The following is a 21508-nucleotide window of genomic DNA, read 5'->3' as shown; positions in this document are numbered from 1 at the left end:
ACATGCCTCAATGCGCAACCAACAAGACCATGCTCAACTCATGAACAATATGATTGAAGAAGTTTGAGACCGTAACCTCCATTGAGAATTTGTAGTTTTTTTTTTATTTCGTACTGTAATGTTTGAACTTTCAATGAAATTAATTTTTTTTTTTTTAATTTTTATAGTGTTTTAATATTCAAATAAATAAAATGCTTAGGGCGGACTACATGTGACCGTTAGGGCATCCCACTACAGGTGAATGAGTATAAGGATAAAATGTTGATGTGGCGGAGCATAGGGGCACCCCATTATGGATGCTCTCATGCGAAATGTAGGAATTAATTTGATCTCAATAACTGTACAAAAGCAACACAGAAACATATGTATATTATAAAGCATATAAACACATCACTAAAATCATTATTAACCATTATAACTAAGGTTTAATGGGTATTTAATAAAAGCATAATTATTGACCAAAATCACAATGTTTGCGTAACTTTGGGGACACCTTTCCCACCTGCATCCGGATTATACCCTCCAGCTGTCCTCATCTCGCCGCCGCTCACCACGCCTTGATACTGCGGCGGCGCCACCCCCATCACCCCCCCTTGCGTCGTGGTGTACACCACCTGCCTCCCCGCCCCCACATCATACGCCACCTGCGCGTACCCTGCCTCCGTCATAATTCCCGTCCCCCCTCTCACCATCCCGAAACCCTCCGAATATCCCCCCGCCGCCGCCTTCTGCTGCTGCTGCTGCGGCGCCGCCGCCTGTGGATGCGGTATCACATTGTACATCTGCTGCTGTTGCTGCTGCTCAGGCGGCATGCGCTGAACGGCGTAGTAACCCTGCGGCGGAGCTCCGCCCATCGGCCTCATCATTGGCGCGTGGTACGCACCCGCCGGCGTCTGGATCATGTAAACCGGCTGCTCGGTGCTCGCCGGGAACATTCCGCCGGGGATCTGCCTATTTTCAGGCAAGTGAGGAACCGGTGGAGGAGCTTTCTCCGGCAATTTGTAGTACTCGGCGGCTGGATATCCACCGGAGAGATTATCGTCGCTTTTTCTTCGGTAGGCTCCTTGCTGCTGCTCCTCCAGCCTCAGCCGCTGCAGATCCTGAATATGCTTCTGGATCGGATCCATCGCAATTGAACGCTCATCCTGTCCTTGAAGGAACACCGGATCCTCCATCTCCGGAGCTCTCCCCATCATCTGTTGCTGAATCGGCGGTTGCGGCGCCATTGCGTTCGCTTTCTCAAATCCAAACAGGAAATCGACGTTAACAGCCGGCGGCTGAGGCTGCGGAGCCGCAGCCGGCACCGTATGCGGCTGCGCAGTGACAATCGGCGCAGAATTTAACGCCTCAACAAACCTCTCCTTCTCCGATTTAACATCATCGGAGCCGAAGCTCCTAGTCGACGAGCTCAAGCTCTGATTCAGCGTAGGAAAATGAAAATCCTCAACCGCGTCGGCTTCGGAGAAATCCGGTACAGCCGCTCGTACTCGTGCATCATGTGCTCCAGATCGTCGTCGTTCGTGACGGAAATCAACGCGTCGAGATCTTCCCCGGGGAGCTGGTACTTGAAGGAGATGCTGTCGCAATCGCAGAGCGCGGTGAGCTTGGGGAGCAGAGAGCCGAATTTGATGCTGCGATCGACGGAGAGGATCTTCGTCTCGCCTCCGATGTACGAGAGCTGGTTATCGTGAGGGCGCGGGTGGATCTTCCCGCCGTAGCTGCACATGAACTTGACCTTGTAATTTGGCGGCGGCTGATTCCCCTGCGAATCCTCCCACGGCGGCGGATTCTCGAAGTCGATCTCGCGAGAGCGGGGGGAGGAGTCGCCGGACTCCGGGTAGGAGGAGTTGTACGGGTAGTTCTCCATAGGCGCACGTTAGCGTTTTTTAGGAGAGAGGAAGCAAAAATTTGGAGAGAGAGAGAGAGAGAGAGATTTGTGTTTAAGAGGCCATTCTGTGTGAGAGAAAATAGAGTAGTCAGTAGAGGGATTGTAGAAGCGTTTTTTCAGCTGGGTGAGGGGGGTTTTTGATAGTTGCACCATTTGTTTCTGTGCAACCTTGGTTTTGTGCTGACGTGGCAGGACAGGTGGTGAGGATGAGGTGATGGGGAGTGGGGAAATTTAGAAATTAGGGCGAAAGAATGGTGACATGGGTCCCACTTTAGGGGATTGATAATTGATTAAGAAAAGTATAAGAGAGAGGAGAGGGGAAGGCTATTCAATGATTCATAATGTTGACTGATTGATTAAGGCAATTTTCATTTACTACTGAATAATTTTACTAAAAAATTTATAAAATTAATACAGATATAGAAATAAATAATTTATTAGTAGAAAATGAGTCACGTTCGTTAAGGAGAAAATTTTTCTTAAAATCAAAAGTTTTTATTTTTTAAGGAATAGATAAAAAAAATTCTATTTTTAAGAGATAAATAGAGTATATTTTTAAAAGAACTAATAAATGTTCTAGAAGAATTACGTTTTAAGTGCTCGTCATAATTTTGTTATTATTTATATATATATTTAATAAAATTATTTATCAATTTTTTTGTATCAAATACTCCCTCCGTCATGCAGTAAGTAGATACATTTATGATTTAAGAAAAAATATTTTAAATAAGTTAAGTAAAGAAAGAATAAAGTCAGAAATGAAAAATGTAGAAAAATAAAAGGAGAATAAAATACTCCATTATCAGAAGATAGAATAAAATAAATAAGAAGAAATATGTTGATTTTATTATAAAAAAAATAGGTGAATCTATATTAGCAACTCATTGTCAGAAGAAAACAAAATTGTGCTATGTGTTGTTAGGGTTTTGGATCCCCTGCTATGGGTGATAGCACAGTAAGGGCTGCTGTTCCACCATACTAATATTTTATTTATAAATTATAATATTAAAATATTAATTTTTTTATTATCAAATAATTTGATGTGTGTGTGCATAATAGCACAGCCCCTGCTGCGCACAGCAGAGGATCCTTTCCCGTGTTCTTAGTGGACTGCACCGGCGCGCTTAACGCCTATCTAAGCATTTGTTCGTGTTCTTGTTTGTTCGTGCTTAACACAAGCGGCCTATGTTCTTCGGATTTCAAATCAAATAGATTAATTTGGTATGTAACTTTTTATCTATTAAAAACAAGGAATAATTACAAGATTGTATTTTTAATTAAATAATAACTTCAAATTAACCAAGCATTGTTTTCTTAGGATGACATAATTCGCAAATTAATTTAAATATTGAATGCTACTCCATTGCCAATATTATGTGGAGTGGTGTAGTTAAGTAAGACTAAGTAACGATATTGTGATAAACACATACTTCAAAACAAAATTTATATAATAATTACTAGACGGTAGAAATTGTTAGAAAGAACAAAAATGCAACAAATATAAAATTTTATTAAAGTCCTGTCATTTTAAGAAAATCAAGTAGTTAAGATTTAGTTTCTGTTTTTGTTTGTTATTATTCACTTGATATAAAGTCCTTTTTATTGTCTCAAAAAATCAACACATAAATAAAATAATTGTGGTTGTTGCACTTGTCAATTAAATGTCTATGCATTTATTTGGCGCTACTACTTTATAACTACCTCATTCTTTATGATCCCTCTCCAATCAAACACTATATAATAGTAGTACTAAAGTACCAAACAGAAACCACATTTCTAATTATTTTACTACTCCCTCCGTCCCGGACTACTCGCACATTTCCTTTTCGGCACGGAGATTAAGGAATGAGTGTATAGCAAAGTCCACAATTGCGGCTGTAGGTGATAATTTTTACTAAAAATGGAAAGAGTGCAAATAACTTGGGACGTCCAGAAAGGAAATAAGTGCAAGTAATCCGGGACGGAGGGAGTATTTCTAAACCTGATAGCTTTGATTTAAATTTCCTAGTCGTTGTCGACCGGCGTGACATAAGTTGGTGTATAAATTCAAGAAACTACAAACTGTCGTAGTTTAGGGCTATGGTTTAGTTATTGTTTGTTGTTATCAGATCATTCTTCGATTATCATTCGGGAGATTGTATAATCTGCCGTGCCACGAGATCACATTTAAAGAGAAATGCTACAAGTAGTAGTATGTTTTTGCTATTTGCTTTTTTGTTAATTTCAATATTACTTATTCTGTTGATTTTGTGCCGTTTGAATGCCACTATTCTTGATCAACTTCGCCTACCAGTTCTATTTAATTTGAGCATTTTTTACCTTCATCAAACAAACATATTTACATGTAATGGTAAAATCTTAAGGAATCCTTACTTATCCACCCAAAATTGTACTAGTTCACTGCATTGATAAAGGTTTTTTTGAGTGGTCAAAATTGTTGTTCTCACAATTATTGCCCTTAGTGTTTAACGATGTTCATCTCATATTAGTGCAACCTTAGAGCATCATTAACACAGCAAAAAAATTGGGGCGGACCGCACCTGGGGTCCGGCCTGGGCCCGGCTGCGTTGGAGGTGGCGGTGGAGAGGCATGGGCCACGCCCGGTTGCTGCCCGGCCTGGCGTTGGAGCTCCTCGGGCAGGACCCGAACACCATTTTTTTATTAAAAATAAATTTTTATTTTATTTTTTGGCCTATTTAAACTCCACAACATTTTCATTCCTTCTATATTGTTCCTATGAATTTTCCGAAATATAATTGTTCAAAGTTTTCAATTTTTAGGAATTGTAATTTTTGCATTTTTAGGACTTGTAATTTTTAATTTATAGGATTTGTATTTTTTTAAATTTCTTGGGTTTGTAATTTATAATCTCTGAATGAATAACGAATTTCGCGAAATATAATTGTTCAACGTATTCTATTTTACAAGTAAAATAAATTGTAGTTGTGAATTGTGCAACTGAATAGTTGGGGCCTGGATTGGGCCTGCAGGGTTAGAAGAGTTGTGGCCTGAGCCTCAAAATTAGGGGAATGATGACGTAGAGGGGACTTGGGGCCTTAATCCGGACCGGGTTAAGGATGATATTAGCATAGATAATGAGAAAATTATCTTTAAACTTCTCTAGTCTAAGTGTACCAATTTTATACATTTATTAATGTAAGATGACTGTTATTATGCTATATTCACAGCACATAATGCAATTTTCTAGAAATATTTCTCTTGCAAAATAGTACTCCCTCCCCCTTTTGTCTCATTCAAGATAGCTACCTTTCCTTTTTTATTTTTTCCAATCAAGATGATCATTTTCCAATTTTAAAAATAGCCTTCTCTCTCATCTCTCATTAAAATATTCAATTACCTTTTTCCTTTCTATTTTATTCCACTTAACAACACTTTCTAAAATCTCGTGTCACTCAAGAATTTAGCCATCTTGAGTTATCACTTAAGAATGTAGCCATCTTGAGTGGGACGGGAGGGAGTAATTTATATGGAGTGGTACATTTTTGTTTTACCATGGCCACTTGCATTGTCCATTAAATAATTTGTTGTTGCCTATTCAAACTGGCTATAACTATAATAGGTTAGGTTGTGTGCTGTTGTCCTACTTTAAAAATTAGTCAGCTCTATGTGTGTATTCCCACATGCCATGTAGGATTATAATTGTCAAATTGTAGATGAGTGCCTTAATTATTGGGGGTACAAAGTGCAATTTTTTGTTAGGACGAGCTTGTAATAGAGAGTCACCATATATGGTTCAATTGGTGTGACAATCAAAGTAAAGCAGTATTGTCTTGCTAGAGATATTGTGTGAGGCATGGTTTCATTTCATATGGTCTTACATATAATATTCTTGTCAAATTTATGTTTAGAGTTGAGTCGGTACAATATGATATTTACATATTGTACATCTTACTGAAAATACTGATATGAGTTATGGTGTGAGGCATAGACTCATTTTATATGATCTTAGAGGTAGTATTTTTGTTAGATTTATGTTAAGGCAAATAAATTTACATTTTTAATAATATTTAGTCATAATGTAATCACTATATACTTAGTTATGTAGTAATATGTACTACCACTAATTAATTGAGTAGTTGTCACATCATTTCATTCATTTTATAAAAAAATTTAAACAAACAAAGTTTCTTTGGCCATGAATAAATATAGATTCAACACATATTCTATGAAATATGAAGAAAAATATATGGTCAAAAAAATTGGTGAAATATTAATCTTACTTTTATGTATATTAGTTACATACATATATACTTACAATATAATGTGATTTGGAATTACTTAGTAGAATAGATGATTTAATTTATTAAAAATAGTACTATTAAGTAAAATAAAATCTTTAATAATATCTTCCTATATATCCTAAAATGGTACTAATATGAGATATTAATGAGAGATGTGACTTGTGAGTATCTTTTATTTCACACCTCATAAAAAATGAATAATAATAAATTGCACTAACTTGTAAGTTATTACAACAATTAGAGAAAAAGAAAGGGTAAACAACTAACCACTCCTTTTGGCTTAATTATTTCTACTTCACTTTCTGTCGTAAGAGTGCTCAAAACTCAATAGTCAATTTGCCATTAAATATAGAGAAAAGATAAATCGAGAAATGCATTTTATTGCATTAATTGGTAGAAGAAAATTGCGCATATTGGTTGATCACTTGATCGAGTCATTTGATACTATTGGTAGACTTAAAAATGAGTGATTGTCAATACATGGTATTTCAAATTTCGACAGCCAATTTTTTCCATGCAACTTGGTAGAAACAACTATATATGTCTCCTCACGAAATTAGAGAGAATGTTACATAAATCTTTATTTATTAATTTATTTGTTATTAATTTAAAAACCTAATTTATTTCTATTTATTGCTTTAATTTACAGTGCCTGTCTAGTTACTCATAAAAGATTCCAATATATATTGTCAGTTAGATATTGATAAATAAAATACTGGGATTTTTTTTCTTTTCATGTGTACTTCTATGGGAATTCATTATAGATTCAGCAAAATTTTAATCCTATTTGAATTCTTTTCCAAATATTTTTAATAATTTTAATTAGTGGATTAAATGGTTCATTTATCAATAAATATCCAAGAGTCTAGCTTATTTTTTTTCACTTTAGACGATACATGATAATGTTCGATTTAATATAATTGAAGACCGTTCAAGTCTTCCAACTACTATGATATTACCAATCTATCATACATGTCACTATAATTGTATTAATTTGGTTATACACGAGGTTTGATAAATTTTGGAAGATAATGTTTAGAGTTAAGAAATGGACCCACCATTATTGTAGAAGTATATACAAAATATTGACTTTATAGAAACCATCTTTGTCTCAATTGGAACCCACAAATATAATTTTCGATGAACAATAATGCAATATACTCCATATTTTTGCATTTGTGTATAAATAGCTAGGTTGCATATTAGCATATAAAATAAATAAATAAATTATATTTGGAAAATTAGATGTGACGAGCTCAAATTTATAAAGATTTCACTATTGTTTTTTTCGCTCAAGTGAGACATAAACATAAATCATATCCAAGCACGAGTGAAGTGCGTAAATCTAGCGAGTTAATTTATCAGATTAGTTAATTAATTAATTAATTAATACTATATTAGTTGCAGATTATGGGAAAGTGTAACGAATCTTCGTTAATACGAAGGAAAAGGTTTAGTCTCAAAACTGTCAATTAACTGTAATTATCATAAGACAACCAGATTCCTTGCCTTGAAATATTCCCAACTCTAAAACAATTCTTTCTAATATCAAGACACAATTAACAAATGTTTGACTGCTTTAATTAAAGGCATGCAAAACGGTGTGATTTGTATTATCAAACAAGCACTTATTTCTTGTTTATTATCGTAATTTTTTTTTTGCTTTTCTGCTATTTTCATTATCAAATCCCCATTGAGGTTGGCATAAAATGTCTGAATGTGGGATGCTACTTTGTTTATATTTTTATTTTATTTTATTATCCACTATTTTTCTTAGGTAGTGACGCCGACTGCACCGACACGTCACACGAAGTTATGTAATTATATATATGTGATGCAAATTAAGCAGCTCATTTCATAGCACAACCCATGTTTGTAGAAATAAATATTGAGTACACATGTAGGGTTATTATTCCCATCCTTATATATTGAATTTTATTTTATCTATGCGTTGACTTTACTTCTCTACAATATAAGTGCTCCAAAGTGGAATGAAGAATCAAAATGCAACTTGAACTTACAATATGCTATGCATCATAGTTTGCTAAAATGAGTCCAAGAATTTTTAGAGATTAAACAAATAAAATGTTCATTTATGTAATACTGAAACAGAAGACTATTTATTTAACATGGAGTGGAGAATCTGGAGATCCCATTATTAAATAGAGTAAAAAAAAGTTGGAGATGCCTTGATACTTCTTCATCCATGTTACCATACTACTTAAATTTTCATGAAATAATGATTGTAATCAATACCATTACGGAAATCCATAACAAAGTTGAAGTTGATTTGTTGAAAAGACATAAAATAGTTTATTTTGAAGAGATATTTTGTACATAATGCCATATCTCTCTCCACCCAATTTTTGGTATAATGTTGTTTGCTTTTTGTAAGTGAATGAATAGCCATTAGCCGCAAAGATGCTACTTTTATTATAATGATCAATTATATCATCATTAAACTTTGTCTTTCTCCACAAGATTACTAGCCGCAACTCAAATTTGTCACACCTCATTTAGCCAGTCGGATTATAGCTATATCTGGAAATTCGAGTCTACAAAATTGAGATTAATAATTATTCCTTATTTACTCCGTGGCATGATAGCTATATCCGAAAATCAAAGTCTGAAAATTGAATTCTTTTAGCCATTTTAGCCACTAGGCCATCGATATACTTATTTATTGTTACTATAGATAAGGAAATAAGCATGAATCTAAAACACAATGCTTTAAAACAAAGAAAAGCAGAAAAGAAAGCTAAACGATGGCAGAAAATCTGTATATTGATAACTTCCAAGTACAACATATATATATAGGTAACTACTTAACAAATTCTTAAAAACTCTCTACCACTCTTCCTATATCTGCCACTAACAGAAGTAGAATAACTGAAATTAAATCAACTGCTAAATCACTCTATACAACGAGTGACTCCTAAAATCTAGAACAAAATCATAACAATAACAAACTAAATAAATCAGTTCCTAAATAGCACTAATTTTTAACACTCCCCCTTGGTGCAAACTTCTGATCAACGACACCTAAGACAGCACGAAAAACTTGAACTTAGATTTCGCCAAGGCCTTAGTGAAAATATCAGCTACTTGATCCTTGGTGCAGACTCCCTCCACCCGAACCTCTTGATTTAGAACCTTCTCACGAATAAAGTGATGTCTTACTTCAATATGCTTCGTACGAGCATGAAAAACTGGATTTGAAGCCAACTTTATAGCACTTTCATTGCGCACTTGATGGGCACAGGATAGTCGACATTGCTTAGCATATCTCCAATCAATCTCTTCAGCCAAACACATTCTTGTGCAGCCATGGTTGCTGCAACATACTCTGCTTCACTACTTGACAAGGCCACAGTATCTTGTTTCTTCGAACACAATGAAACAACCGCTGAACCAATATCAAAACAGTAGCCCGTAGTTGACCGGCGATCATTTGAGTCTCCAGCCCAATCTGCATCAACAAATCCACTCAACAAGAAGTTATCACAATTCTTGTATAGAAGCCCTTAGCTTATAGTTCCTTTCACATAACGCAAGATCCTCTTTGCAGCATCTAAATGATAACTCCTTGGATTTTGCATAAATTGTGCAACAACACCAACAGAGTATGAGATCTCGGGCTTTGTGATGGTAAAGTAAATCAGACTCCCAACAAGCTGTCAGAAACTTCTTAGCATCTTTCAGTGGTTTTCCTTCATCTTTCTTCAACTTGAGATTTGATTCCATCGGTGTAGCCATTTCTTTCGACTCCCCCATGTTGGAGCGCTCCAAGAGACTCCTTGCATAGCCTCTTTGAGAGACAAAATATCCTTAATCTGCTCTCTCCACTTCTAAAGCCAAGGAAACATTCAACCTCTCCCAAATTTTTCATCTCAAAACGAACGGATAGATCAACCATCAATTCAATAATTTCTGACTCATTTCCTCCCGTTATTATCATGTCATCAACATACAATAATACTAGAAGATGCACATGTGACGAACAAATTGGAATCTGAGGTAGATACTCTAAAACCACAAAAGAGAAGGTATTGAGAAACTTTACCATACCAAGCTTGAGGTGCTTGCTTTAAGCCATATAGAGCCTTCTTCAAACGACACACGTAGGCTGGAAACTTTGTTGAGACGAAGCCTTCGGGCTGCTGCATAAACACCGGGAGATCTAACTCGCCGTAAAGAAATGCATTCTTTACATCGAGTAGCCACAACTTCCAACCTTTGAACGCAGCAATAGAGAATATGGATATTATTGTCATCATTTTTGCTACTGGGCTGAAAGTCCCTTCATAGTCGATTCCTAGCTTTGAGAAAATCCGCGAGTAGCTAAACAAGCTTTAAACCTGTCAATGGTTCCATCCGACTTCTTTTTGATGCGGAACACCCATTTGCACGAGACGATTTGACAGTTTTCAGGCCTAGACACCAGCTCCCATGTCTCGTTTCTGTCTAAGGCTTCGATCTCCTCTCGCATAGCTTTTTTCCCAATTTGGGCAGCCCTTTGCTTCTTCATAGCTTATTGGATCTTCAACATTCATCTCTCCTGTAAAGAAACACGATACAACCGAACAATGATTGATATCTACCTCATAATGTTTGAGATAATCTGGTTGTCGTATCTCTCTTCTCGGCCTTCCCGAAACCTGTTGCACATCATTATTTTCTACACTTGCAATCTGTCCAGAAACTACAGAAGCATCAGTAATCTGTTCGGAAATTGGTGAACCATTTTCAGCTCCTTCACGGCTGGAAGCTTGAACATCTATGTCAGAAAATGTGGCACCGAACTATCTTGATCCCCATCAAGAGCTGCAAATTCTTGAGCAGCATAAAGAGATGATACTTCATCAAATACCACATCTCTAGACGTAGTATACTTCATTGTCTTTGGATCCATGCACCTCCAGCCCTTTCTATAACAGTCATATTCAACAAATATGCACTTCTTCGCTTTCGGGTCAAGCTTAGTTCTATTAGACTTAGAAACATGTACGTAGCAATTACAACCAAAAGACCCTAAAGTAATTGACATCTGGAACTTCACCATGTAGAATCTCAAAAGGTGATTTTTGAGTACCTGGCCAGGGAGACAGCCTGTTCGTCACATGACAGGCACATTGAACAGCTTCAGCCCAAAGTTCTCGTGGAAGATTCTTGTCATGCAGCCATGAAAGACAAACTGAGGTGAGATGAGCTAGTTTTCTTTCCGCTACTCCGTTCTGCTGAGGAGTGTCTAGACAAGTCATTTGTCGTTGAATGCCATTGTCTTCGCAATATTTAAAGAAAGCATCTAACATGTATTCTCCACCATTGTCACTGCGGAGGCACTTTATCTTCTTCCCAAACTCCTTTTCAACAGCATCTCTGAACTCCATAAACTTGGACAGAGCCTCACTCTTTTCTTTCAAAAATTTCACCCAAGTGAACCTTGAGTGATCATCCACCAACACCATAACATAGCGATGGCTGCTGCAGCTTTGTGTTCTAGTCGGCCCCATCAAATCTGTGTGAACTAACTCGAACAACGTAGATCTACGATTCAAGGACTTTTTAAAAGTAAGTCTATGTGATTTACCATATTGACATCCTTGGCAAATCACATCTTCACGCACATTCATTAGAGTAGGTATGCCAACGACCAACTTTTTAGACGAGATTTGCTGCAGTAGCTGATAGCCTACATGGCCTAACCGAGCATGCCAGATTGTTGTATTGTCGGTTTGGCTTGTTTTCTTAACATAAGCCTCACCTGCTGACATAACAAACAAAGAACCCCTATTCTCTCCAATAAAGGTTACATCAGCAGAAATATTCTTCACATTATAAAGCACCCTCACATCATTAGGACCAAACAAGACATACTTTCCAGAATCTGTGATTTGAGTAACTGAAACTAGATTTCGTTTCAAACCTGGAACGTGATAAACATCATGCAACTTGACACTCTTGGCCATTAGATTTCCAACAACGTCAATGGTCACATCACCCTCTTTGGCTACCGGATGAGTTGAGTTATCTGCAGTAACAACAACTCGCTCTCCATGGTGATCACGCATCTCCAAGAACAAAGTGTCATTTCCGGTTGCATGATGAGAGCAACCTGAATCGATGATCCTTTCCTCCTTGTCGTTGATGTAGTTGACATGGGCATCACCCGTCTTTCCTTTGATTGCTTCAATGGTGAAGCACTGGTCCCATTCAATTTTATCACCTCCATCGTTTGTGCAGGCAACGTTAGCTTTAGTAAGTTTAACACGACAATTCTTCTTAATATGCTTAAGTTTTCCACACCTGAAACACGTTATAGGTTTCTTACTTGGAGATTTTCCTTTGTCTGCACTCGTGTCTTCATCCTTGCCCTTGTTCGAAGTCCAAACATTCTTCTTGTTTGATTTCCCCTTTGAGAAAAGAACAGCATCAGAATCAAGATTTTCGCCATTTGTTTCGCCAAGGCTTCTTGATTGCAAAGCAGGTTCTCTAGCTCCTCTACTGAAGGCTGATTTGACCACCCTTGGATCGAGGTAACGAAGGGCTCATACTCCTTCCTCAGACCACGAATAAGATAGCGACGTAGACGTGCTTCACTAATCTTTTCGTTAGTGTCTATCTCTGATATTTCAGCACAACAACTTTTAATCCGTAAAAAATATTCGGAAACTGACATACCTCCTTGAGTTAACATTGCTAACTCATTCTCCAAAAGTTGTAGCCTTGCTGTGTTTTTCTTGGTACAAACACTTTCAAGTGTTTGCCAAACTTCTTTCGGAGAGCTCACATCACGAACATGATCAATGAACTCCTTGCTGATTGATGTCCTCAACGCAAAGAGAGCTTTACCGCACTTGATCTTTCACTTTCTTCGTGATTCGGCATTTTCAGGAATATCTCTGGGAACCTCCGTTTTAGCACCGGCGATCAGCTCCCACAGATCCTGACCTTGAAGATATGCTTCCATACATATCCTCCAGAACTTGTAGTTGTTATGGGCTACAAGTTTTTCCATTCCAAACTGATTATTTCCACCATTTGAGGCTTCCATCGTATTGACGACAAGAGTTTTTCCAAGAGTACAACTTGACTCTAGTACCATAAAACAAAGAAAAGGAAAGCAGAAAAGGAAGCTAAACGATGGCAGAAAATCTGTATATTGATAACTTCCAAGTACAACATATATATAGGCAACTACTTAACAAATTTCTAAAAACTCTCTACCACTCTTCCTATATCTGCCACTAACAGAAGTAGAATAACTGAAATTAAATCAACTGCTAAATCACTCTACACAATGAGTGACTCCTAAAATCTAGAACAAAATCATAACAATAACAAACTAAATAAATCAGTTCCTAAAGTTTAGCACTAATTTTTAAAATGCTTATAATCAAACATTGATTCAACCACAAATTCACCACACATGGTGGGAAATACTAATAGATAGGATGATGAAGAAACTCAGTCATGTCTGCACAGGCACTCAATATTCAAAGAAGATAATCAGGAAGAGGCACCATATTTCTGAAGAGATGTGTCGATTCTCGGAATGGCCTGGAAGCAACGAGTGCTTAAATTGCTCTCGCCTCATCCATCGCTTAGATATTCTTTATTGGTGCAACGAGTTTGGTCACTCTTTCCCTTCCTTCTTCGCATCTGCAGCGGCATCACTCGGAGAATCCAGCCCCGAGGGGATCTTTCCGGGAAAGTTAGTTGATGAACAATCTGACCCAACCATGCTACCAAATGTACCAATTATTTCAGTTATTCATAACTACATGGAACGAATGCGGATAACATTCATAATCAAAGCCACGTGTTGAGTTACGGGACTTTACCCTCTGTCAAGGATGACCATGGAACGAAGCTCGCAGTTGGCAAAACTACATACGATAGGGACATTCAAAGATTCAGCATAAATTCAGTTACATACTTGGAAGGCAGAAATCAGTGGGTTCGATGCATAGCAAAATACGTAGGTGAAGTCAAGTCAATTTCAATAGGGATTCGAAAGATGCAGATTTCACTTACTGACTAGAAATTTCTTTCTTTACAAGAGGGTGACAGTCATTGCCAAAGGCAGCTAGTGTGTGGAACAAGAACCCACTGTGTGTAACTATTGCTATCTCCTTCTCTTTCCGTGTGAACAACCTGCGTAAATAAATATATGCAAGAAGAATAAGATAAACAAAGACAGAGTTGAGAGTAATCCCCACCATTTAAAACTTCGTTGATGTGTGATAAGTATGGGTGGATGTCAGTACTGACTCTAGTAAACGTAGGTGTATCAAACCGAGTCTTGGGTGCAGAAGGTCTAGGGTAGCTCACTACTCTTGCAAGATGACATATTTGTTTATAAACCAGTTGGATAAAACAAGGAATGCAAACGTACTTCGAAAACTTATTGAAACTTGCTCTAAAATATAAAGCAACATTGGCACTATGTGCAAGAGTCCCCTATTTCTTTTCATTTAATATCGTACTTGCTGAGCAGTTTGGAAAGATTACCAATAATCGAGGATCAAGTCATTTTTAACGATGCAAAAATATAATGATCTTTTACCTGTAAGAGTAAATGTTTCATGGTGATTCGATTAAATGAAACGAAAAGACTGAAACTTGGTAAGGCTAGGGGATATTATTTACCCTTGATAAAGGTTTGGTTATATGATTTTCATGTAGAAATAGTTACCAGTTCATGAAGTTCATTCCCCTAGCTGCAACCTCATCCTTGGTCTCTCTGACATCAGCCTTCCATAATACATCATCATCACTCTCTATCTGAATGAAAATTGAGATACTTATTAGGATGTTTTTGCAAGCCTAAATCGTTTGAAGGGTATCCACCTCTGGTATGTTCTTATGCACCAAAAGAGTATATCTTTTTAGTTAAACTACTTACCAGTGAAAAATCAACAGCTGGGAAAAGGCATCGATATTCGCTAATGCTTCTCCTCTTATCACAAGGATGAACTCCCTGCAACCGAATTTGTGTGAGGAGGTTGATGTGCCTTAAATCACGTGCACTTTTCTTATGATCATTTGAAATTACGATAGTTGAGCATTACAGCAATTTCATCGTTATTCTCTAGGTCCCTTGCCAAGATCATCGTATATAGAACCAGCCTGAAGCAAACATGTTGTATCAGTGAACGTACCAGATGTTCTCGACAGAGTTCAACTGCAACAATAGGTGGGCAATCAAGACTCGAAATTGCAGGATGGTCACTATTTCCAGCATTTTCCACCATTAGTGGTACAATATCCATCTTGTCAGAATAGGCCTCGCCACCAAATACCCCAACAGCTGTTTGCATGGTCCTATAATTCGAATCATCATGTAAGGTCAAATCCATTAAAGGAATGTGGATACAAAGGATTTTTTATTCCATATATAAAGCTTGGGGTTGAAAAGAAGATAAGGTTTTTTCCGAGTTCAATTGCTCCATTGTCCAAAATTTACATCATGTAAGCATCGCGATGCTTGAGGCCGGGCAGTGTTGAAAAAAAGTCCATTTTTCAAGGCAAGTTAACAAGATACAGCCTAAAGAAAATCTAGAAGCAAGAAATGAATTCTCGACATTGGCACAATGATACACATATCGTGTATAGACTGACAACCGAGGACATGGTGTTTGTTACTCTTCTCCAGGAAATACATTCAAACATCTCATGACACAATGTTTAATGACTCATACCGAAGTAGCTATCATACAATTATGTAGATAATCATTTATGCTTGGGAATTGTTTGCACCTTGAGTACTACCTTAGCAATGGAGACGTAATGACCAAATCAATGCTCTTTATGAGGCCACTTGAATGCACATGTTTACGCAGGTTGTCAACCTGATAGCAGAGGTCGAGGTCAGCCACTACTAAATGTAAGTGACTAAACCGATGGCGGCTTTCCTACCTGCTGCCAGCCCAATTGAGTTAGGTGCGCATCAAAATATTCCGGAGACATGAAAGCTTTGTAGTTCTTGTCTCCATCTACATTGTGGATTCCCTGAGCATGCCTCACCTAAACAGATTGTTTAATGAGACCACAAAGCCTTCGAAAATTTGCCAAAATCTAAGATAGAAGACAACCTTGAAGTATCAAAATAGAGATACCAACCAGGTGGATGGTTTTGCTGCGGTGCAGTGGGAACAAACTCGGGCAAACGCCATTATCCATATCTGAAAAGAACAAACAAGGAAACAACTTACAATACTATATAAGTAGAAATCCATGTAAAGAGCACATGGAGATGCACTAAGGTGGAGTACATTATTTCAGATGCCATCCACTTAATGTACAGAATATATGCTCTGGGAATTCGAATATAACACAAAGGCAACACACATTTCTCAAAAGGCCTACATTCAATAACACTGATATAGCAAAAATGATACCAATATACCATCTTTATCAGTTGATTTATCAGAAAACACTCCCTATTTGATCATCATTTCGAGTCTAATAATTTGACAATATACGGTTGAAAATGGACAGGAATCAAGCAATGTAAAACTATTCGGATATACCAAAGACTACAATCAGGTTTTATACTATCCAAATGTGAAAAACAATCTACTGAAAATGCTGTGAAATCCACACACACGAATCCAGCAAGAACAATCAAGATTATACTTTGACAACGAAGCACAACAGAAGGAAGATAAGGAAAAAGTAAAAAAGCAGCAATTTTTTTTACTGAAATCGAAAAGCCCACGAGAGTAAACAACCAGCTACACTAGATACTTCATCAAGACTCAAACTTTCACATGATTTTGGCGTCCCATTATAGAAATTGTTAATTAAGAGTTGGTAAACTCACTGAGTAGTGAAAAGGAGCAGCGCAAGTGTTGTGATTGTGAAGCTCCTCCTTGGATTGGTGAAGACGGAGAAAATGGGAATCCGGAAATGAGAGAAGAAGTAAGAGACGTGGGATTTAAAGTAGTGGTGGCGAACATGTGATCGATACAAGATTAATGAATGATGGAAATGGGATTACAAATTTTGTTTCGTCTTGATTCTTCAATGAAGAAATTATTAATTAATTGAGGAATAATAGAGAGCACAGCTCCACTCCACAATCACATACTCTCCTATCTCATTCTAATCCCATTTTACTGTTTTCGAATAAAGGGATTTGAAAATTGATACTCCTTTGAAATTGATTTTAATGACAGATTTTCAACTTAATTTAATTTTTTAATTGTTTCAAATGGTTTGCTGACAATGGTTTTTGTTTATCTTAGCTGACAATGGTTTTTGTTTATCTTACTCATTTTTATTCTCTAGATTTTATTTCTCACACTCTTACCTGTAGATTTGTATTCCAATTTCTTTCTTTTCCAAATTCTATTTTCAACGCAATATTATTTTAATTAAAATTGATTTAATCTTAAAATATTATAAATAAAGCTAGCCGTAATATTTGAAAAATCTTATAGTACTAGGAGTACATAATAATTGGGTTATGTTTCCTTTTTACACCGTACAGATGTATATGAATGCAACCATTTTCATTTTCTACTTCTCTAATTTAATTAACTGAATTTTGAAAATTTTAAAGTAATGTCAATAATATTATGCACTGTAAAACTTTACAAAATCAGTACTTAGCTAATTATCTTCTTCACTGTAATCTCAAATTGTCCCTCAATTTCAAGAAGAAATCTTTCAATGGAATGAGAGAAGCCCAGAAATGCCAATGGCATCAAAACTCTCCCCCAAACTCATCATCTGCTTAATCCTCCCTTCCTGCTACCTCATCCTCTTCCACTCCTCCTTCCCCCTCTTACTCCCCCAATCCAAAACCCCCATCTCCCCCCTCACATCATGCAATCTCTCCGACGGCCGCTGGATTCTCGACCCCTCCCGCAATCCCGCCTACGATTCAGCCTGCCCTTTCCACCGAAACGCGTGGAATTGCCTCAAAAACCAGCGCGCCAACATGGCGCGGATCAATTCATGGAAATGGTCGCCCCACGCCTGCGATCTGGACCGGCTCGACCCGGTTAGGTTCCTCAATTTGATGAGGGACAGGAGCATTGGGCTCGTTGGGGACTCTTTGAATGAGAACTTTTTGGTGGCGTTACTGTGTGTGTTGAGATTGGGGGATGCTGGTGCGAGGAAGTGGAAGAGGAGAGGGGCGTGGAGAGGGGCTTATTTCCCCAAATTCAATGTCACTGTGGCGTATCATCGTGCGGTTTTGCTGGCTAGATATGAGTATGCATTCTTCCTTTGAGGTGTTTGAATGTGTTTTTATGCTTGATTGGTGTAGTGAATCTGTGTTTTTATTAGTGTGATTAGGGTTTGGGATTTGGGGATTGTGATGTTATGCATTGTTGGATTTGGTAATGATAGATTTCATTGCATAATTGAGGTAGCTGGGATATGGAAACTGGGTTTATGTTTGATGGTTATTCGTTTGGAGCTCGATGCAGCTGATCGGGTTGCTTACTGTTTTTCACGAGATTTATGTTCACAGCTTAGTAGAATTGTTAATGAGTTTTATATGTGCAAGTAGAGAAATGAAAGGTTGTATCTCATCTAAAGCAAATCAGTAAAATCTTCACTTGGAACGTGATGATTCAACTGTAGGAAGTCGTGACAACAGATATCTCTCTTTAGTGCATAAAAAGCAGATCATTATATAAGAGGATTTTTTATAAAAGGCATTTGTGTATGAAGGGATGCTACAAAATTTTGCATTTCTAAGGTGTTAGTGTTCATTGTTGTATTGGAGCAATGATTGAATCCTTGCAAGTTTTGAGAAGCTATCTTGGAGTCCCCGACACGCAAACACTAGACTGTATGAAACTAAGAGAGAAAGAAACTGTAAGAGTAGCTATTGTTTTCCTTCAGCGGATTGATTTTCACATCAATATACTTTGGATATGAATATCATTGGGAGCATTTCTAGTACCTAATCCTTTCTTTTCCTTGGATATTTCCACCACCCCCAAACAAATTTTATGAAGAGCCGCAACTTTACAGCATTTCTAATTGCGCCGAGCCTTCCACTAGATGTAGAATTATAAACCCCTCTTCCATCTTGGACTCGGTAGGCTGATGCCTCTGTGGTTAATGTTTCACCTTGGTATTGGCTGAGCCTTCCACTAGGAATTTTCAGGTTGCACATTTGCTGCAACTTTCATACACACCCAACCAAAAGCATGTGTTGGCTATATTTTTTTTGCTGGTAAAATTGGTTGCAGCTCTTTCATATATTCACCTCTTCCTGTCTGAGCACTGTGTGTGGCCTGTGTTGGACGTTAACTGATGGAATTATAACATTTTTTACTTTGAATGCTCGATTTATGTAGCATGTGTATCTTTTTGTTGGATAACTTGGATTTGCTTCCTCACTAGCTGATTACTGATTAAACAAGGTGGCAGACTAAACAGCCTGGATTTTCTGGTCAAGATGGAGTCAAAGGAATATATCGAGTAGATGTTGATATTCCAGCTGATGATTGGGCTAACATTTCGGATTTCTACGATGTTCTTGTCTTCAACACCGGTCACTGGTGATTCTCTCATCTTGTGTTTTTTCAATTTCCATCATCATTTAACAATATACACACATCAGCCATTGGTTTGGATGATACTGGCACACGAAACTTGAATTTTGCATGCTATCAACAGAATTTCGTACCCGTTGTAAGAATGTCATTGTTATCCTCAGTAGATAATTATTGGTTCTAATCCAAGCTTTTTGATTTCTTGTCAATGAATCCCAGATTGACAAATTCATGAGAATATAATGATGTTTTTCTATGTAGTTTGTTGATGCGATAAAGTGTCGTCTTGTGCTTAGGTGGGGTCCTGATAAATTCCCAGAAGAGACTCCTCTCGTATTCTTCAAAGACGGGCAGCCGATACATCCTCCTCTGGACTTAACGGGTGGGCTGAAAGTCGTTGTCAAGAACATGGTATCTCATATCGAGAAAGCATTCCCTAAGAAGACGCTCAAGTTCTGGCGGCTGCAGTCACCGCGGCATTTTCACGGAGGCGATTGGAATAAGAACGGGAGCTGCTTGTTCGACAACCCTCTTGAAGAATCCGAGCTAGATTTATGGTTTGATCCAGCCAACAGCGGAACCAACAGAGAAGCTAGAATGGTGAATGCAGTGATCGCGGAGGCGTTGAAAGGGACGAGCATCATAGCGCTGGAGTTGAGCCGTTTGAGCGAGTGGAGAGCTGACGGTCACCCGGCGGTGTGGCTGGGGAAGAAGGACGCAGTGGCTGTGTGGGGACAGGACTGCATGCATTGGTGCTTGCCTGGTGTTCCTGATACTTGGGTTGATATATTAGCACAACTCATCACATACAACTTCACTCCACTTTGATTTCAAGATTTTGCTCTTTTTTCACCTATTCATTTATGTTCCAATGCAACTACTACCATTTTTGATGAGTTCTGTGTGCCTTGTTCACATCGTTTGCAATTGCAGCCAGTGCTTATGTATCATCGATTTGACTCATGGGCCTCATATAAAATTAGCCCAGAAAAGGCCCATTTTTTGCCTCATCAAACAGGCCCTTAGTAAGAGCTACTACTAACTTAACTTTGCCCCTTCCCTTCTTGGGTAACTGAGGGAATTCGAGGCAATGATTCTAATCAACACAACCACACAAATCGCTCCGACTCCGACGATCCAATTCCAAACCCTATCCCCAAATATCCCTCCCGCACTCCACACCATCCGGCTCGGACCGGCCAGGCCGCGCACAGCCCTCCGAATCTCCTGCACCAAAGAGACCGAAACCCCCAGCGTGCAATTGCTGGCCGCCGAATTCAGCCTCGAGATCAAGCGATTGAATTCCGAAATCGCTCAGCGAGAAGACGCCTTCAGAAAAAGCAAGGAGCTCCTCTTCGCCGAGATCTCCGATTTCGCCGGATTGAAACCGGAGGATTTCAACAGCAAGTGGCGTAGGATGGACGACGATGAAAAATTGGTTTTGGTTAGGGGTTTTGTGGCGGAGTGGAGCGCACATTTTCATCCGTTATCGGCGAGGTCTGTCAAGGAATTGGTGGAGGAGTACGTTGCTGGAATGAGTGATTTTTCGGATTCTGGTAATTTGTTCTCTGGTTTGGGGAAATTATTTGGATTTGGTAGTGATGATATTCATAGCTAGGGACGAACCTTTTTTTATTGGATAAACATTTAATTCAAATTAAATTATGCCAATTTTTGGTTACTTTCGATTTGCATATTTTTTATTAACTTGTAGAATCTGTGATTGATCATTCTTCATTCAATCAAACTCATGGAGTACTATTTCTTGTCTTAAAAAAACTAGTTTCACTTTTTGATTTTGGTATGTGTATTATTATATGTTTGAATTTTTCTGA

The 21508-nt window shown here is 37.9% G+C and overlaps 2 protein-coding genes and 1 pseudogene across 3 annotated transcripts; 1 reads left to right on the top strand and 2 right to left on the bottom strand.

Annotated features, from left to right (window-relative positions):
• Window positions 1–305: 305 nt before the first annotated feature.
• Window positions 306–2006, bottom strand: LOC121754004 (annotated as a pseudogene).
• An 11288-nt stretch (window positions 2007–13294) lies between these two features.
• Window positions 13295–17275, bottom strand: LOC121754015 (phosphoglycerate mutase-like protein 1). Of its 2 annotated transcripts, none has more exons than XM_042149339.1 (10): window positions 16979–17275; window positions 16276–16337; window positions 16072–16179; window positions 15925–16004; window positions 15315–15477; window positions 15059–15133; window positions 14849–14937; window positions 14188–14307; window positions 13995–14039; window positions 13295–13895 (listed from the first exon to the last, which is right to left on the bottom strand). In XM_042149339.1, the coding sequence occupies exons 1-10, from the start codon at window positions 17112–17114 to the stop codon at window positions 13787–13789; spliced, it is 987 nt and encodes a 328-aa protein (XP_042005273.1). In that variant the 5' UTR covers window positions 17115–17275; the 3' UTR covers window positions 13295–13786. The 2 variants fall into 2 exon arrangements, with proteins under 2 accessions (XP_042005273.1, XP_042005274.1); XM_042149340.1 differs by having other exon boundaries at window positions 16248–16337; window positions 16979–17030.
• Window positions 17276–17786: 511 nt separating this feature from the next.
• LOC121754012 (protein trichome birefringence-like 12) lies at window positions 17787–20636 on the top strand. The gene is made up of 3 exons (XM_042149336.1): window positions 17787–18375; window positions 19542–19679; window positions 19970–20636. The coding sequence occupies exons 1-3, from the start codon at window positions 17852–17854 to the stop codon at window positions 20499–20501; spliced, it is 1194 nt and encodes a 397-aa protein (XP_042005270.1). The 5' UTR covers window positions 17787–17851; the 3' UTR covers window positions 20502–20636.
• The last annotated feature ends 872 nt before the right edge of the window (window positions 20637–21508 follow it).

This window comes from Salvia splendens, chromosome 11 (assembly GCF_004379255.2).
Source record: "Salvia splendens isolate huo1 chromosome 11, SspV2, whole genome shotgun sequence".
Lineage (NCBI taxonomy): Eukaryota > Viridiplantae > Streptophyta > Magnoliopsida > Lamiales > Lamiaceae > Salvia > Salvia splendens.
Note: the sequence above shows the minus strand (reverse complement) of the source record. Positions and strands in the feature narration are given on the sequence as shown.